General features: G+C 48.4%; 1 protein-coding gene across 1 annotated transcript; it reads left to right on the forward strand.

The window, feature by feature from the left end:
• Positions 1–7,943: 7,943 nt before the first annotated feature.
• On the forward strand, positions 7,944–18,213 carry heyl (hes related family bHLH transcription factor with YRPW motif like). Its single transcript, XM_088602514.1, has 5 exons — positions 7,944–8,713; positions 12,680–12,746; positions 13,062–13,145; positions 13,692–13,773; positions 14,616–18,213. Exons 1-5 carry the CDS (start codon positions 8,484–8,486, stop codon positions 15,269–15,271), a joined length of 1,119 nt encoding a protein of 372 aa, XP_088458640.1. The 5' UTR covers positions 7,944–8,483; the 3' UTR covers positions 15,272–18,213.
• The last annotated feature ends 324 nt before the right edge of the window (positions 18,214–18,537 follow it).

Genomic DNA, 18,537 nt, shown 5'->3' on the forward strand with positions numbered 1-18,537 from the left:
ATGGGATACTGTAAATCTGTATATACCTGTATTTTAAATAAAAGCACAGATCGAGTGGGGGCTGGAGCTTCACACCTTAGATGTGCTTCTGCAGTTTAAAACTGTTGGCTGGGATGAGTTTGTTCTTTGACCAAGTATGTTGTACAGCTCTGTGTAAACAAGGATGGCCTGACTGCGCACTTCTCATGTCCTAAGATGCCAACGTAGTCCTCTCCCATCTTCAGCTGCAGCTCCACATGCACTGTAATTACAGCTGAAGACTACTATAATTAAATTCAAACATAGCAGTGTGGCAGTACTGCTACAAACCCATAATCCTCTGCTATCGTGCAGTGTCACCGCAGACTGACAGCACTCACCAGGATCATTTGTCCACATTCACTTCTCACCCACTGTCTCTGCACTCTCGCGGCATGCTGCCTTAAAGAAAAAAATGTCACTTCTCATCAAGACACTCTCTCTCCCCGGGTCTCTCTCTCCTTTCACTCAAGTCGTTACCGAGCCGTTAATGTGGAGCCCCGTGGGAACCCCTTATTTCGGAACCAAGCCTTCATCTGCAACTGGAGAGACAACAGTTTATTCTGCAGTCCAGGTTTTGCATTAACCCTAACGTCCACACACCCCCACCCCCTACACCCCCACATTCCCACACCCCTCCTTCCCCACATATAATCCCTCTCTCGGCGTTCCAAGATTAACAGGCTTGTTAGAATGCTGTTACAACTCACGTCCCAGTGTTAACGGTTTATTAGGTCAACCTCAAAATGTCAAAACTGCAAAAACCAGTGTCTTCCGCTGGGTATTACTGTTCCTTTGGTACCTCCACTACTATCTCACATTTGCCAGTTAAATGTTCTATTAACTGTTTTTGGCAAACATTCTTGTACCACAGCAGCACCATTACTACACCAGAACAGCACCACAACAGATCCATTACAACACACAAACATATCATAACAGCACCATTATAGCTCTTTTAAACTGATTACATGTTTCTGGTGTGATCAGGTTAAGAGAACTCAGAAAGCTGTTGTTACATCCTGTTGGGGCTGTTGTTATCCTGTCGTGTGACCCTTTGTTATAAGGATGCTGCACTCTTCCACACTGCTGACCTGTGCAGAACCACTTCAATAATTCCGGTACCTTTCAGAGCTGTCAGGTATGGCATGAGCTGTCCTTGAAAGCAGAATTAAAAAAAAATACTCTGGGTGAATGGATTTTTGTCCCTCCTCAGAAACTCGAGCAAATCGTGTGTCAAACATCCGGCCAACTTTAAAACAAAGTACAAACAACTTCTGCTGTAGCGTGGGCCACAAAGACAGAAATAATTATTTTTATTCTTTTTCTTTCATTTTGAGTTGGTCCAATAAAGAACCCCCTCCTCCTTCCACTTCCTCTGATGTGGTAAAAGACTTTAGTCAGAATGAACTGATTAACGAGCTTTAAGTCGTTTGAATCATGGCAAGCTGCATTCTTCTGAAATGTAAAAATAGTAACAGTTTTCTTTTTTCCCCCACTCGGTGTCTTTGGGGCATCTTTTCTTGGTTTTGGGGGTCCAGAATTATAACCAGATTTTTTTTCCCGTTCTTTCTTTCTGTTGTTAGCTTTCGTTTAATCTTGAGAAGAAAATTATCCTAGCGTGGGAAAGACTGAATTCTCCAGGGGCTAGGTTTTGTTGTTTTAGAGTTGCGTGTTTTTTTTAACCCTGAAAAACTTGCGTTCTGTGCCAAAACCTCATAAAGTATGTTAAAAAAAATTCAACAAGAAAGCAAAAATGCAAAGCCACAACACCACGACAAAGATAGGGCCTGTCTCCTACTGAGGAGCTTTACAAATGACAGTCTTCAAAAAAAAATCGAAACAAGAAAGAAATGTATGAGGGGTAGGGGGAGAGGGGGAGGAAATGTCCCCTGTGCCACATTAAAGACATGAAAAAGAAAACAAACAGAAAAACATGTCTGACATGAAGACTCTGGTTTCCGTGGCGACTGACAATGCCTGCCTGTGGCCTAGTGAGGCCTTCCCATTCTGTCTGGGCCGAGGCACCAGTGAAAGTTACCGCAGTCATCCCTGTTTGAGGGGGTCCACTCTGTGGGAAAAGGCTTGAAAGAGACCTCGCTTTAGGCCACAAAGAGCCTTTCTGCTTCCTCTCGTTCGGCTTTTACCCTCTTTATTTATCTTTTGGGTTCCTGGTATGGCAGTGTGTCCTGGCTGGATAAACAGCACCGTCTTTTCCTTCTCAAAATGGGATGGAGGCTCGAACCTGAGTTTTCTATAGGTGTAAAATATGCTTTATTTTTAAAAGCATTACGTGTCTTAAAGCAGTACCTGTATGCAACACAAAATATACTTGGATCTTCTTTGACCTTTATTCTGAGAGAAAAGTTGTTCAGTTGGTTCTTGAACAATAACCAGGGGGAAAAAAATGCAGGCTTAAAATATTGTTCCCCCTTTCTTTCGTGCTTGTCTCCTTGTGGTTTGCTGGGCGATTGTTTGGACATCATCTCTCTGCGACTGGGAATAGGACCGGGCCGGGTGGAGCTCCTGAGGAGGCAGCAGCAGTGTCCGCCGGGGCAGTGCTGGTGGGCAGCGGGGGTGTCAGTCTCCTCGGCTCAGCTGGACCTCTTGTGCCTGTCTGTCTCGGCTCGGCCGCGGGGCAGGGAGGCAGAGCAGGCAGACAGATTGGGGGGCAGATAGGCGACACACAGGCCTGACTTCCTCCCTTTCAGGCCCTTAGAATGAGTCCATCCATCAGAGACGCCGGCTAGCCCAGCCAACAATGGGCATCCCTTTCAACACACACACACACACACACACACACACACACACACACACACACACACACACACACACACACAGTATTCCCCGGAGGCCTGCCACGGGCACAACAAAAGCCACGAGAAAGAGAGCAAGAGAGAGAGGCGGGGACTTTGAAAAGGTGGTGTGAGCTCCTGCAGCTTTGGGTGGTTCTGGGCTGTTCCCAGCTGAACCAGAACCCGCAGCTCTGCAGGCTGGAAGTCCGAGCCACAGAGGCACTGCTCTCTCTCTCCTTCTCCTTCTCTCCCTCCTTACCTCCATCCCTGGGGGATGCTGTCTTTCCTCTCCGGACATTCTCCCTCTTCCCTGCCTCTGCCAGTTTTGTCCCTTCCTTCCCCCCCCACCCCTCTGCCGGCCCCAGAACGCTGTGGAGCGAGTGAGCGAGCGGGCGGCACTCTGTGGTTTCGCTTTACGAGGAGCCTCGCTGTGCAGAGGGCGATGGGGACGGGGGAATGGGACCGGTCTGGGGATCCGATAAGGCGTGCCGCCTCTTTTCTGCGGTCGCAGAGGAACCCGGCGGCGAGGATGAGACGACACATTTGCTTCCTTTCGAGGAGAGCTCTGGCGTCCTGGCCCTCCTGACCCTGTATACGGGTCGCGGGACAGTCTGCTGTTTGTCTTGAACTCTTCTTGAGCTCTCCATCAATTCAATGAAATAACGAGGTCTCCTTTAGCACCCTCGTAAAAGTCACAGACTCATAGTCCTGTCTAAAATTCCAAAGGGTTCACAGATGAAGAACAGTAACGATCATAAAGCATCTACTTAAGAAAATGATTAGTTCAAGTAAGTGTTCAAACCGGTAAGTGAGAGTGCCGGGAGGGGGAACGCTGGGGCAAAAGCTAATTGAAAATCTCTGTTTGACATTCCAGTAAAGAGACACGAATTAAGCTCTAACCTTGTTGTGGTTGTGCTGCCCTGAAGCACAGATAAAACGCCTGCCTTCCGAGATAAGCTGGATGTGTGCTGTGCAGAAATCACACCATGTTCCAGAAAGAGCGACAAAGTCTCTACAAGAACAGGGTTCTAACTAGATCTGGCCACCTGGCCTGTCTGGCCAATTCAGTTACTAATAACATATCGACCCAGGGAACCCATACAGCTTCTTAAAAGATCCCTATATGTTTTAAAAACATGACCCTCCACCCGTTGTATAAAGAAGACCCTCCTGTTTTCTAAAATAGTTTACAGGTTAAACTCAGTTCTCAGTGGGAACTCCATCATAAGACCTCTCTGCCTCTTTTAACAACTGACTTTTCTTTTAATCTTTTTTTTGGGGGGGTTACAAATGCAGAACTCCCCTGTGACCCTGAATCGGAAGAAGCAGTTAGAAAAGGGATGGATTATATACCCCCGCAGTTTGGTACTGCCAATTACTTAGTGCTTGGCTGACAGGTTACTTAGGTTACTTTACTCACCCAGGAGAATGAGGACCATTCTGCTTATCTTGTCTTCCCACCTTCCAGAGTCCTGCTCCTTCTGGGACAAGAAGCTCGACCCCATGGCATGTGACAGGAGAGTTCGAACCAATCAGGAGGGCTGGCCTCTCACGGACATCGCTCCGGGGCTGCGGGCTCTTGACGGGTCACAGGAGCAGCTCTTCCGACAGACGCTGAGAGATTCGTGCCCACTGTACCTCAGTGCTTGAGGGGTCCTGGTCACGGCCAGCGATGTGACCCCTGCTCGCACTCCTGGCACCTGCGCCTGTGGGACCATGCTCCTGGTGAGGGCTGGATGGGCGCTGTCTGCGGACTGACAGCTCATTTCAAGAGACCATGTGCGTGCGAATGGCTTTCCCAAGTGGCCCCAGTATCCCCACGCAACCAGCTCCCTGCCAGCACTCATAATCAGCTACAGCCAACCCCAGACGTTTACTAGGAATCCGAGACTCAGGCTTTTAAATATTTGCTGACTTGCAGTTAATTTTTCATATTTTTCAATGCCTTTTTAAAGCCCCGACACTCAAACCAAACCTACGTTCCAATTGGCTTTCTCCCCCAGGGTTCATCTTAAAATTAGATCTTTCCAGTGTTTGAATCGCTAGAAGTCTAATAAAGATTTGAAGAACCCAGCTGAAGGAAGATGGGCCAGTCACTAAATAATGAGTTTTCACGTCATTCCTGCCTTGACTCTTGCTGTTTGTTTTTGTCCTCTACGCACCTTGATAAACTGTGAGAAGGGAGATGTCTGTTTTTTTCGCTGTCGGCCCTCCTGCCCAGGCTGGCCAGACATGCTTGACATCTCTGGAGTGATAGCTGCCGGGGAAGAAAATTCTGCGAAAGCGCTTTGCAGAAACCGAGGCAAATTAAAACTCTGAGCTTTTCCTTTTATATAAAAAAAAATAAAACAGAAAAAAGGGCAATAATTAGAAACACTGTTGTGTGTTTCGCTTAGTAAAAATCCAGGCCTGTTAATTTTGATCGTGGAGGCTGCCTTGTTGTGGGCAGGAGTGAGGACAGATCAAGGGATCAGAGCAGCCAAGAGGAGAGAAGTGTCCCAGCAACTTGCCTTCATTTTCTGCCAGATTTTTGTTTGTTCCCTCTGTCTCTTCCTCTCTCTTTCTTTTTTTAACTCTATTTATTTTATTTAGATATAATTTGCTTCCTTTTCTTAAAGACTTTCTTGTTCCGTGTGTTGGGTGTGTGTGCGCGCGTTATGTGTTTGTGTAGCAGGGTGTGTGAAGGAGGGGGGAGGGGGTCTGGCAAAATCCTTAAAGATAAAAAAAACAGCAAAAGTTGTGTTTTTTTTTTTAAAGAAAAAGAAAAATAAGCTCCGTCGCCCTTCACAAGGGCACAAGAAAGGAGGGGGCTTTGAAGCTGGGGACGATAAAAATAACAACAGAGAAATTATGAAGCCCTGACATCACAGAGCTGTGTTTTCATCCCTCTGTTCTTTTCTTGCCTGACGGAGGGTTAAAATGAAATCCAGACTCATGAGAGGGGTACTGGGGGCTGGAGCTGGTGATAGAGGAGGGGGGGGGTCTTTTTTGCATCTCACACTTTTAGGAGTTGACAGCTAATCTAATCAGATTTGAAAATGTACTTTCTGGCCATGGTCTGGCACCAAATACCTTAGCTTGTCAGATGGATTCCAGTTCTTTTTTTTTTTTTTTTTACCACCAAACAGCAAAAGTAGGAAAAGCACAGATGGCTGTCCGGAGAGCGAAACAGTTCAGGAGTATATTGCATGTTTACAGCCTGGCTGGGGTGAAACAGGCCAGGGCAGAGCTGGCACTGCTAGGAGCCAGGGAGAGAGAAGGAACCCCCAGACACCTGCCCGCTGTCTCCCCCGGTGTGTCCCAGCGGTGTAATTGGTGTGCCGCTGCCCACAGACTGACAGCCCGAGCCAGGGATCTGACAGCAGCACTGGGGATAAACTAAGATGAGACGCGAAGAAGCAGAACTGGGGCTGAAGCCTGCGGTCGGGACAGGAGCGTTATTGCTGTGTGTCCCCGCCAGTCCTCCTGAGAGTAATCTGTGCGTCTGCGAGCCCATGAGGAAAAGAGCGAGTGGATCTCCGGGCTTCTTCACACCTCCAGGCAGATTCTGGTTACAGACCCATCCCATGAAACAGCACGGTTCACGAAATCACTTCTTTAGAAAGGGGCTCGTTGTGGAGATGGTGCCTACTTGTTTATCAATGCTTCTTTTAGATGTTTATTGAATTATTTCTGTTTCTACCAGGTACACAGTGGTCAATATTCAGAAGTAGTTCAGATTGATCTATGGGAAGGGGGACAATATACGACACGCTATTCTGCGTGAAGGTGTTTGAGTGCAAACAGAATTGTGGGACGTACAGTATTACTCATAATGTATCTAGCATTGTGAAATGGGCAGAGGGAATTCGTTGTCACAGGGACTTGTGCACGCTGGTGGAAATACCACGGCCCTGAACGGTGTTTCTTGTCAGACAGACAGAGGTGCTTGCTCATGTTTGTGTTCCCACAGCGTGCGCCTTGCCCCGAGTGCGACAGACGCACAGAATGTGACTTGGTGACAGGGAAGGCAGGGTGGCAGCTGCCAGTACCCCTGACGACAGCCCATCACCAGGCGCCTGGGGCTCCTATTGCCATGGAAACCTTCGCAAGGACTGTTCCCACGGTAACAGCAGAACTAGGTGCTGAGTGCCGGAGCGATTGGAGCCTGTGGGGTGGGGGCTAGTGGAGGGGCTATAGTGGGGGCCCACTGGTGAGAGTTGGGGGGGTGGAGGGCAGAGGGGTGAGGGAACTGTATCTTATCCATGAGAGAGCCTCTCTGTTCTTACACTCAGGCTTATCCATCACTTAAACAAGTTTATCTCTCTTTAGGTATTTTGCTGAGCAGCACCTGCTCTGAGGAAAAGTCAGGGCGCTGGTGCTGGCGCTGGCTAGGTCAGTCACCGCGGTGCTGGACGACACGGACAAGTGGGGCCTTCACTGGGTAACCCCCACAGTCAGAGCAGGAAACCGGGGTTAGGGCTTGTTGTCTGATCTGTTGCGGTTTTCATTACAGCGCACAGCCCCAACGTGCAGCTGCAGCTCCAGCGCCGCAACACAGGGGACAGAAAGCACAGGCTCCCACACCTCACAGGGCCGGCTGCAGATGCCACAGCAGACCAACTTGCCCGCAGTGAGCATGGAGGCAGTGTAGAAAGCCTCCACTGTGCTTCAGGGGTGCTCGTTTTTATTTTGGCGGTGCTGTGCAATCGGTCATCTTTCTCATCACCCCGTGAGCCTGGGGCTCTCGGTGCTGAGCGGTGCCCCCAGCTGACGTAGAGAGAGAGATACTGCAGAAGGAGTCAGACGCCCACCCAGAACCTACAGCACTACCACTCCACCAGAGCCGAGAGAGCCGCGGGGGAGAGGGTCGCTCTGCACGACCCACCCCACAAAGACAGCGGCTCTGGCGCCGGACCGCCCAGTCAGACAGCGTCAGGTGTCTGGAGTGGAGAGAAAGGCCCGCACATTCCCTGCCCCTCTGGACGGAGAGGAGGAGGGGGGCTTCAGGAAACAGCAGGAGAGAGAGAGATCGAAAGAGAGAGTCGCCGAAAGGAAAGGAGGAAGGAGTTGTGAGAGAGAGAGAGAGAGGAGAGCGAGCAAGTGAAAGGGAGGGAGGCGAAAGCAGAGAGGGAGGGAGAGAGGAGGGGGGTGGGGAGGGGAAGGAGGGTCAGAGGGAGGGATTGTGGGAGGGAGCCAAAACTGGCAACTCTGCCAAAGTGCCCAAGAACAGTTTAGTCAGAATCTGGCTGCTAAATAATCTGTGACAGTGAGAACCATCGTCAAAGTGACCCACAGGGAGAGAGAGGGAGAGAGCAAGGGAGCGGATGAGAGAATCAGCTCAGGGCCACCACAGAAACGACAGGGGAGAAAGAGACAACAGAGGGAGAAAACGAGACAGGGGGTCGGGGACAGAACTGGGCTGAATACCAGTCGAGATCGGAGGGGAACCGTCAGGCGCTGACCACAGTGCCAGGAGGCCAGGGAGTGGGCGGCTCGCTAAGAAAACCCAACAAAACTCAAAGACATGCAGAGACACAGGGAGAGAGGAGAGCACTGAGGGACACAGAGACGGGAGAGAGCGTGAAACACAGAGAAAGAGCCAGGGAGCTGAATCGCGAAGGAGAGAGGGGGGCAGGAGAGAAAGACCGCCCGAGAGAGCAAGGACCCCCGCAGGGTCCCTGGTCTTGGATGGTGAGACGAGAGAAGGAGCGGCTCAGTCTGGTGGTCAGAGCCCTGCGCCACACCGGGAGGCAGCGGCCAGCAGCCCCTGGGCTCCACGGACCATCGAGTCTCCCATCCGCGGGTCACCTGCCGGAGCAGGACAGGTGCGGCGCAGGCATGAAGAGACCCCACGACTACAGCTCCCCCGAGACCGACCCCGACGAGCTCATCGATGTGGGACAGGAGGACTGCTACTGGTGAGGAGCAAACCTTCACACGAAAGGCTCAGAGCAGAAAGATGCCCTTTGTAATTGCTTAGATCAGTACTTTACCCTTGGGTTATGTTGAGGTTACACTGCATTTATTCTCAGCTTTTCTCAAAGGGGCCATGTTCAGAAATACTTTCTGCTATGCTAGGGTTGTGGACTTCCGGTGTTTCTATAAATGGGTTTTTAAATTCCTTCACCCAGGAATCCAGTGGCTGTCAGTAACACCTTCACAGCTGTAGCCCGTGAACTGGTTGTGACAGTAGCTGTTGTCCTGCATGCCGCTGGGATCTGCAGGGTGACACAGCCCCCAGAAGAATCTCTGTCCAGGCTGATGCGCCAGCTGTACCATTCCTTTCAGCAGAAACGCTTCCAGCAGAAATCCTCACAGTCATTCTGTTTCAAGGTTCAGTCACCTGAACAAATGTAAAACCCCAAACCATCCTTTAAAAGTTAAAGAATCCCCTGGGGGTAATTCACTGTTTATTAGCACTCAACTAAAGTGAAGTGGGATTTTAAAACGCATTAACTACATCGTGTTTCTTATTATATTTTTCAAGTCAACCTCTTTTTGGACTGTAAATCAACTCCTTGACATTGTCTGTGCTGTTGAGGTGATCTCTCGTGTTAGCATCTTGTTCCAGTTAGAATCAGGCACTGACTCCTTCGATTTGGACAGCTCTCCTGTGAATGTGCGGAATGGCCGAGGTCTAAACCTGTCCCTGTATCTGCTGTCTCTGCTAGTGGTTTGGGATCTTTTCAGCTCTTTAGTGAGCAGCTGATCTAACAGATGAACTAGTGTCTAATTATGGGTGAGAACTGTATCTGTATGATTCACTTTGTGCCAAAATCATAGTCACTCACCTAACTATCACCTCAGCTCAATTACTAATGCAGTGATTCCAGCAGGCCGTTGCATCCAAAGAGGCAACTAGCTGTTTGTTTCAATGTTTTTGTAGCTGTTAGCTTTCGTTTCATGTCAGGGTAGCCTGGAGCCTCTAACTGGAATCACAGAGTGAGAGGCAGGATTACACCCTGGACAGGACACCAGCGCATCACAGATGTACCCGCAAGTTCAGAAAATTATTTGGGTTTTGAGTGAAGGAAAAAAGAGCTCTCTCTTTAGTGCATCCTATATGAGGGACCCATTATTAGTGAGCAAAGGCTGATCTGAACAACAAGCATTCGGTGTAAGACAATTCCAATAATGTAAGCAGGAACATACAGTAGTAACTGTTTTTCAAATATGGGCAACACAGTTTGTTTTGAGCACATCACCAGTACCCGGCTTCGTTAACCTGACAAATAGCCATCTGAGCCCCAGCAGAGGTTGCTCACTGAGAGATTGCTGCATCAGAACGGTCTTGTATTTTGAAGTTTGTCTCTTGCAGTTTAGAGTCCTCAGGCTGTGCCTCTTCAGAGAACGGCAAGTGTGTGATTGTATACAGTACATAGGTCCTTTTCAAAGAGACGTATACTTGTGGCTTCAGTTCATTCGCAGAGATTTCAAGAATAATACTATTTCTGTCCTTTGCCTGGAGGTACTGTGGCCATGTTTTTGCTAGAAGGGAAGAGACTCCGATAAAAGACTAAACTATCAAAGAGCCTGTGGGACGTCTGCAGTTCTGTTACTGTAGGTTCCTGTGCCCTGATACGCACTGTTTGGCTGAGAAAAATCTAGAAAAAATACATACTTGTTTGCTTGTCGGTTTAAACAATCAAAAATAACTGATATTTAAATATACCACTCCACATGAATTCTGAAGCCAAAAAGGCTGTGACTGAAGTATTCAGAGAAAGGAGATGTATACATGAATAGTAAAATATGTGAAGAATATCAAAAAGCAACATTCTCATTTGTTGAGGTGTAGCTGAAATTTAAGATTCAACGTTTGTGCTGTATTTTGTTACTATAAATTGTTATATATTGTTTATTTATATGCTAAAAATAATTAATATAGTTCATTTATATAAATTCATTTTTCTTGAATACGCGCTTCTCTATTTCTGCAAATAATTATGCTGTTGCGTTCTGCAGTGCAGAGATCCATGTGCTTCATTCTGAGAGGGGATTTCATGAAAATATAATTGGAAACACTTTTCTTCATGTGAGATAGAGGAAAAACATGTTTAATTTTTCCTTTTGTAGAAAGGGGCAGTTTAAGAAAACACTGTATACTAGGGTTACAATTTCTATTAGAATAAGATTTCTGCTTCGTTACAATAAAATCAATAAATGTATCAATTACTCGTTTACTTATGTTTTATGCCAAACATCTGATGGAAAACAGGACTTAATTTTCTTGCTTTGACAATCCCAAAGATTGCAGACTCTGTGCTGCTAAAGAAAAGATATTGAGTATTCTCTCACCGATACCCCTGAAACATTGAGGACCTATGTTCTCCATCTTTTTGTGAATCTTTTGTGTCAACTTTTTTTTTCTTTAGGGTTTTTAAAATCAGACAGACTTCAGAAAGCATTTGCAGTGACACTTCTGCTGGCAGAGCTGTGTTGCTGTGGTCAAAGAGTTTGAAATTGTGACATGCACGGTTTTAAACTTCATTGTGCTGTATTTGATCAAGTTTGCAATGTGGTGTTTTTGACTTGAGTTAGAGTATCATTGTCAGCAGCATCAGCCACACGAAAACTAAAACAATGTTTAGCATTAGTTCCATTTTTCTGAGTGGAAACTATGCATTTTGCTGTGTGGCTGTTCAGTATAAAATGATGCTGAATGAAGTGACCAGATAGTCTCCTTTCTAAAGAAGGTTTTGCATGTTGGAGAAGAGGAGTAGGGAGTCACATTGATGCTTCAGTTCGTGGTTTGAAACTTTATCATGTTGAACAACAGAGTTGGCAAATGCTTCATCCAGAAATATATTTGTTATATTCAAACATCTATAGATGTATCTCTATTATACAGAAAAATAAATATTTAATAAAAATTGTTGCATGATTTAACCTTAAATATTGATGTGCTTTTAATTAAATAATCTTTTATGTCTTTCATGTGTCCGCAAATAATGACAATATTCAGCTGTAGAAAATATGTTTTTTTAGTTGAGACTGGGTTTGAATTTTAACATTCGTGATGCAACTAAGCTTGTGGTAGTTCTTGAACATCTTCAGCTTTTTACACAGATCTCCTGTCTGAACTGTTTCAGGGCTTTGTGATGGGGACTGTCATCAAGACAACCGTTTCAGCTTCTGTCTTCTGCTGACAGGGCTTCATGAGACTTGCAAGGGATTGTGGGACAGGGATGAGTGAAATGAGGGCTGACAATATCTCGAGATCTCAGGGCTGTGCGGCTGTGAATCTCAAGCAGGGCTGTGTGGCAGGGGCAGGGGGAGCCAAGCTTGTCCGAAGAGCGGGAGGCAGACCGTCGTCTCTCCCACATTGTGGCTCGTGAGCTTCGGGGGGCTGGGGCAGAGCTGAAACAGGCTGTAGACATCTCAGGTCTCAAAGCCGGGTCCACAGAGAATCCAGCATTCCCATGGGATGATCCCCAAAGGCACTGGCAGATTTTACAAACTCTGCATGACTGGAGAGCCTATGCAAAGAGGCATGGTTTTGATTCTTGCTCTAATAAAGTGCATTCTGGAGCATCCACACATACTGTACCTATACACAACCACAAGCCCTCCTAACCCTCAGCCCCACCCCAGCCCCTCCTGTAAGAGATCCTGCAATCAGCCTTCACCCTGACCACAGTCTAACCATATCTGCAGTGGTCACTGCAGTGGTCAAGCCTGAGGCTCAGACCCTAACCTCGACACGCATTACAGCAACCACTTCAGTTTTCACAGTGGTGTGCAGCTCTGGAACCACCTCTTTCGAGAGAGTATCTTTGAGAGCACAGAGACGGTATCTTCTTTCTTCGTTATTAGAGGCAGGTGTCTTGCGAACAGTATGTCCTGTAGCTCTGATGCTGGAATTTCTCCTTCTGTCTGCGCAGCCCAGTGACCGGCTCCATGTCCCCTGGCAGTACCTCACAGATCCTGGCACGCAAGAAACGCAGAGGGGTGAGTGATCGGTTCCTCAAATCCCAAAGACCCGGTTTCATGGATCAGCCACACAACAACGGAAAGAAAGCAGCCGAGAATGGGAGCGGAGTGGACTGAGAAAATGTACTCACTCAAAATAGACACATTCACCAAATCTGACACAGACCACCACAAATTGCTGGTCCTGTTCTGCCGCTCACAAATGCTAAAATTCTCGGGGACAGAAACATCTGAAGGTTCTCTCGTCTGCGGTTTTCCAGAGAGGGTCGTTTCCTGCCCGTCTGGCAGTGCTGTTGGCCTGCCGTCTCAATCTTTCTTGTTTTTTTATTCCAGATCATTGAGAAGAGACGGAGGGATCGGATCAATCACAGCCTGTCGGAGCTCAGGCGCCTTGTTCCCAGTGCTTTCGAGAAACAGGTACCAGTCTGACCAGGTCCCATGATTCAATGCCATGTTCACCGCAGAGTCTACAGTCAATCTGAATACAGTTCACTCAGCCCACATGCACATTTAGCTGGAAAATTACAGCATACTGGGGATCTAGTTTGGTGCGATACTGACTAGTGAGAGTATTTAAAAAAAAAATCTCAGGAAAGCATGGTTAATGAAAGGTTAAACAGTGTAAAACCTTGATGAGAATGTTAAATGGTAAAATTCAAAAGTGATGCATACACCCAAAAATTGAAGAAATGCAGGTTCACAGGGCCAAAGACTCAATTTGGGGAAGGAAAGTCAATAAAACCGCACTCCAAAAACAAAGGAATAATTCAATTCAACTTTGCTTCATTTGGTACAAATCACATATGGTTTGAGACAAGAGATGCCTTTCAATGGATTTGGTTAAGCAAAAACACTGGAGTGTGTGTCTGTGTGTTCGCGTTCAAACGTTCAGAACTGCGGCACAGATTTACCATGAAACCATGTCCACATGCACGAGCGTGCTGAGCCCCTCTCTGCCCCCAGGGCTCCTCCAAGCTGGAGAAGGCCGAGATCCTGCAGATGACAGTGGATCACCTCAAGCTCCTTCACGCAATGGGAGGAAAAGGTGAGGCCAGCTCCCTCCCTCTTTCTCCCCCTCGTCTCCCCCCACCGCCACTGCTGTTTCCTCTCCCACCTTCTTCTGCTGCCTCCTCCCTCCCTGTGTCTGTCCCTGTCCCTCTCCCCCTCCACCTGCCCCTGCTCGTTCACTTTCACCCCCCACCCCCCTCCCAGCACACCCTCTCCGTCTGGAAACCTTCACAAAACCTCAACCTGGGCGGTAAAGGCAGAATTAAAATGTTACCACGCCTCTCTTTAGTGCCTGTTTCTGCAGCTTTAAAACTCCTCCACCTGTTGAGGCAGCCAGGGGCTGCTGTGCTCTTTAAGCCCAGTTGCTTCGTCCAGTAGCCCCAGCCCACTTGGGGACCCAGGGGTTAAATGCTGTGCAGTGCGTGTGAGTCCATGCCTGTGTGTCCAGCCCTGCATGCCTGCGATTCTGTGTGTGTGTGAGTGAGACCGTCTGTAATACAAACCCCAATTACATCATCATAAACTTAAACAAGTGTTTTTGTCTCCCCTTGAATGGGGCAGCTCATGAGAACAGAACGGCCAGCGCGTTCTCAGAGGAAGAGCAAACACAGCAGGCCCAGGAGCAGGGAGAGAGAGACGCAGGGGGACGGGGTGGGAGAGGTGAGAGAAAGGGAGGCTGGAGCGAATAGAAAGATAGAGACTGCCCTGCGAAGGCAGATTCAACCACCGTCTCAGCCTAGTTGACTTAAATGGTCCTGACTTTTAGAGAACTGGAATGTTGTTGATGGAGCAGAGACTCCCGTCTGGAGCTTAAAAAGCAGCACTTGTCCTAGTGATTCCATTCAGACTTTTGTGACTCTCTGCGCCTCTACCTGGCAGGGTACTTCGATGCCCGGGCTCTGGCAGTGGACTACAGGACCCTGGGTTTCCGGGAGTGTGTGGGCGAGGTGGTGCGATACCTGAGCTCGCTGGAGGGGCTGGAGACCCCCGACCCCATCGCTGCCCGCCTGGTCTCCCACCTCAGCCACTGCGCCAGCGAGCTGGACCCCCTGCTCCAGAGCCCCGCTGCCCTGCCCTTCCCCCCGTGGTCCTGGGCTATCCCCCAGCTCTCCCCCACCTCCTCCCCCCATTTCCCCAGGGCTGTGGCTGACGTACGGCTCTCTCGCCGGGAAATTCTGGCGCCTGGTGTCGCCCTGCTGGGCACCTACCCCTCCCCTAACTTCCGCCCTGCTCCCATTGGCTGCCTGCCGGCCAATCAGCAGGCTGCAGCGCTGACACCCACCCTGGCCTCCCCAGCGCTGTGCAGGGTGCCCTCCCGCCCCTCCCTGGGGCCCAGACTGTCCCAGGCCTGCACAGACGGCCATGCCACCTCCCCTCTCCTCGCCCCCGCGGCTCCAGCTGCTCCCGCAGCCCCCCAGATGTCTTTCAGGCCCTTCGCCCCGTTCGCAGCCTCCCCAGCCACCCCCCAGCGGGCAGGCACCAGCAACCCGGGCAAAGCCGCTCGTTCCTGGGGCACCGAGATCGGCGCCTTCTGACTCCCCGCCGCCAGGCCCGGAGCCCGGCGCCCGCCCTGAGCCAGCGGAGGCGCTGCTTGTCCCGAGACCCAGCAGCCAAGGTAGGGGACGGACACGACAGACAGCACCCTCCTTCCTCCTCCTCTGACCAGGCTGCAGCCGGGACCTGCCTTCGCACCGAACTCTACCAGAGCCGAGGGCGGCTCGAACACGAGCCTAAACACTCCGGCAAACACGGGACCTGCCACACCAGATAACCGCACACGATTCCCGGGATTTTGCACCCTGGGGAAAAAAAACAAAGAAGATTCCTAAACTGGGCGCCGGACTGGGAGACCTGGAGAAGAGCCGCAGAGTAAGACTGTTCAGCCTAATACGCCTCAGCCGTCCTCTACCGCGACAGTCCGCCAAGCTGGGAGACTGGCAGGAAGACAGGCGGGCTGCAGGGAGGTGATGACAAGCCTTCCCCTTCGCACTGCCCAGGTGAAGGGACAGCAGAAGAGGGCGGACCTGGTGCCGGAAATGAAAGGGCTGTACAGGACATCCTAAAATCACCGGTCTCCGGAGACCTGAAACTGTTTACAGCTTGTTTAACGAGGACATTTTTAGGGACTCTTGGAATAAAGGAGTGAGAGTTTCCGTGACCAGAGCGGTCTGCTCCTGACTAAGTGAGCGCGCTGCCTGGTAAAGTGATCAGGAAGCTGACTGTACAATAGCTGGTGGGGGCCGCTGCGCTGTGGCTGTCCAGCCCTGCTCTGTCCAGCCCTGCAGACACAGACACACAGTTCTTTCCCCATCCTGGCTGCAGCCAGGTCCCCCTGTTCACTACAGTCTGTTTGTTGTTTCATAGCTCCTGTTCTTAAGTGTTTTTGTGTGTTTTTATATTTTTTTTAAAACAATTTTTACAGCTTTTACATATTTCTGCAGCGTTTTTAAAGAACAAAAAAAGTGTGTTGTAATGTGTTGTAATGCTGGAGAGGGTTGTTTGGCGTGGAGGGAGGTGGTTGTAAATAATGTCAAAAACAAAAACATCAGTTTTAAAAAAAAACAAAACAAAAAAAAGTCAGTCTGTGTTTGTTGTTGAAGTCCTGTGTGAGTGAGAGTGTGAGCCTGAGAGAACAGTATGATTTCAGGAAATACGCGTTTGTGGGGGATATTTGACCGGCTGTGTATTTCTGCAAAATAGTATACTCCCCAACCTTACCACGAGAGGGCGCCAGATTTCTAGCAAAACTGTCAGACAACTCCCAACGGCGGCTCTCAACGCTTCCTCATTCAGGTCCTCGTGATTATTCTTGATTATTTCAGTGAACCCCTGATTAAACCTCATTTGAATTGGTTTCAGTCCTGGCACTATCAAGAGATCTTAGTTTATTTCTAAAATATCAAAGGTGGCTTGAATGCGATTAGGAGTGAAAATGAATCAATATGGGGGGTCTCTAGGTAATTAAACCACCTGCTCATTTACGGATTTGATCTAAGCAAGTGTGAAAAGGAAACCTGGGTTATGACAATCCAAGTCCTGTGCTAGGATCTAGAATGCCTCCATAGGACACAGCAAGGCTCCATATTCACCAGCCCATAGACGTCTATATTCTGGGAAAATAATTACCTAATAACGAACACCAGGCACGTCTGGACTGGAATAAGACTGACAAACCAGGGAAATCACATTAATGCAAAACAGTTTCAGGTCAAATAAGAACGAGAATAAGACGCTTTAGAAGCAAGGGGAGGTCAGTCTGAGCCTTCTGATTTGGGCCCTGGTGAAAAATCAGCTCCAGACTCTTGTCCTGCTGTGTCTTCAGGGATCCCAGGTCCTGGGCTTCAGCCCAGTCTTCTTCTGATCCATGTTAAAACTGGGAAAGGGAGCCTTGTCAACAGCCAACAGCCACTGAGGTGCTGAGCTTCAGTCCTGCAGAGCCACAGGGTCTGAGGGCCCGCTCCATGCCTGATCTCTACCACCTGATTGAGCCAGTGACCATCCTACGTGGATCCACTCTGCAATGCAGAACAGAACCATGAAGGAAAGGCTGTGGCTGAGAGGAGGCCATGTGACCCATGTTGCCTGTGGGGTAGTTTAGTACAACAGTGAATCTAAAACATCTCCAGCCATTTCTTAAAAGAGCCCAGATTTCATTGCCCAGAGGGAAGCCTGTTTCAGACAACCGCCACTCTCTGGGCAAAAACCTGTTTCTTGTTCTCAGTCCTAAATGAACCTTTCATTTCCAGTTGTGACCCACTGTTCTTATTTCAATGCTATATAGTTCCCTGGGTTGACCCTATATGTACCTCTTAGCATCTTCTATATTATGAGCAAATCCCCTGTCATTCTCCTGTGCTCTAGATCGAAGAGAATTACCTCCTTTAACTTGTCTGTATATGACAAGCATAGCTAGTTTGTTTTTTAGTAGCTAATTGATCCAAGGATGTATTTCACCTGGTTTTGAACTAACTTTTGAACTCTTTATAATATCTTTTTGTGGTACGGTATGCTGACCAAAACTGAACACAATATTTTAATGGAGGTCTTCCTAGTGCATGAAAACCAAAAGCACAACTTTCTCTGATTTGCTTTCCACATGTTTTGCTATATTCCTGCTACATTCTGCTGGCTGCTTCATTTCTCCCTCACATTGTCTTCATGAGGACATGGAAGAATCGACATGGACACACAGACCCCTTTCATGCACAGCCTCCTGATTCACAGTCACCCTTTGATGTGTATAGTCTGGATCCCCATGCACGTATCAATGTGAAACTTCATTCACCACGTTTCTGCCCAATCCATGACTTACATGAAGTATCTTTGCAATCCCCTTGACACTGTGATTTCCATAACTTTTCTGATATAAGACATAAGGGTGATTGGTCTAGTGTTTCAATCTTTGTGTGTAGATTTTTCAAGGGTGCTCTGCTTCCGATGGCTTGAAGAGACTGTCTTTGATGCCTTCAGACTAAGGATCACTTCAGGTGGGTAGCTGCGTCAGCATGCGTAGGCTGCAAAGGAACAAGTAATAGGTTTATTCCATGCTGAAAAAAAGAAGAAAGAGAACACAACGTTTCGGCCGTGGAGCCTTCCGTCTCTTCACAGCTATCTGTTCCAAGACCAGGCTTTCTAACCACCTTCTATTCCTTTACAGATGTCGTCGACACAATATCATCCCTAAAGGATTTCGCCTTAAATTTAATACCTTTTCTTTTGACTCTGATAACACCCAGAGTAACACTCAGAGACTTCTAAAACAATTTTCTAGGAAACTAATGCTCTCTACCATTTACTCCCT

Source organism: Lepisosteus platostomus, chromosome 13, assembly GCF_059453375.1.
Source record: "Lepisosteus platostomus isolate fLepPlt1 chromosome 13, fLepPlt1.hap1, whole genome shotgun sequence".
Lineage (NCBI taxonomy): Eukaryota > Metazoa > Chordata > Actinopteri > Semionotiformes > Lepisosteidae > Lepisosteus > Lepisosteus platostomus.

Excerpts from the sequence above, each read along its gene's own strand:
- heyl (XM_088602514.1), top strand. The coding sequence starts at position 8,484 with ATGGTGAGACGAGAGAAGGAGCGGCTCAGTCTGGTGGTCAGAGCCCTG. Across the intron at positions 12,747-13,061 it reads CACGCAAGAAACGCAGAGGG|ATCATTGAGAAGAGACGGAG; the intron begins GTGAGTGATCGG and ends TTTTTATTCCAG. Across the intron at positions 13,146-13,691 it reads CCAGTGCTTTCGAGAAACAG|GGCTCCTCCAAGCTGGAGAA; the intron begins GTACCAGTCTGA and ends CTCTGCCCCCAG.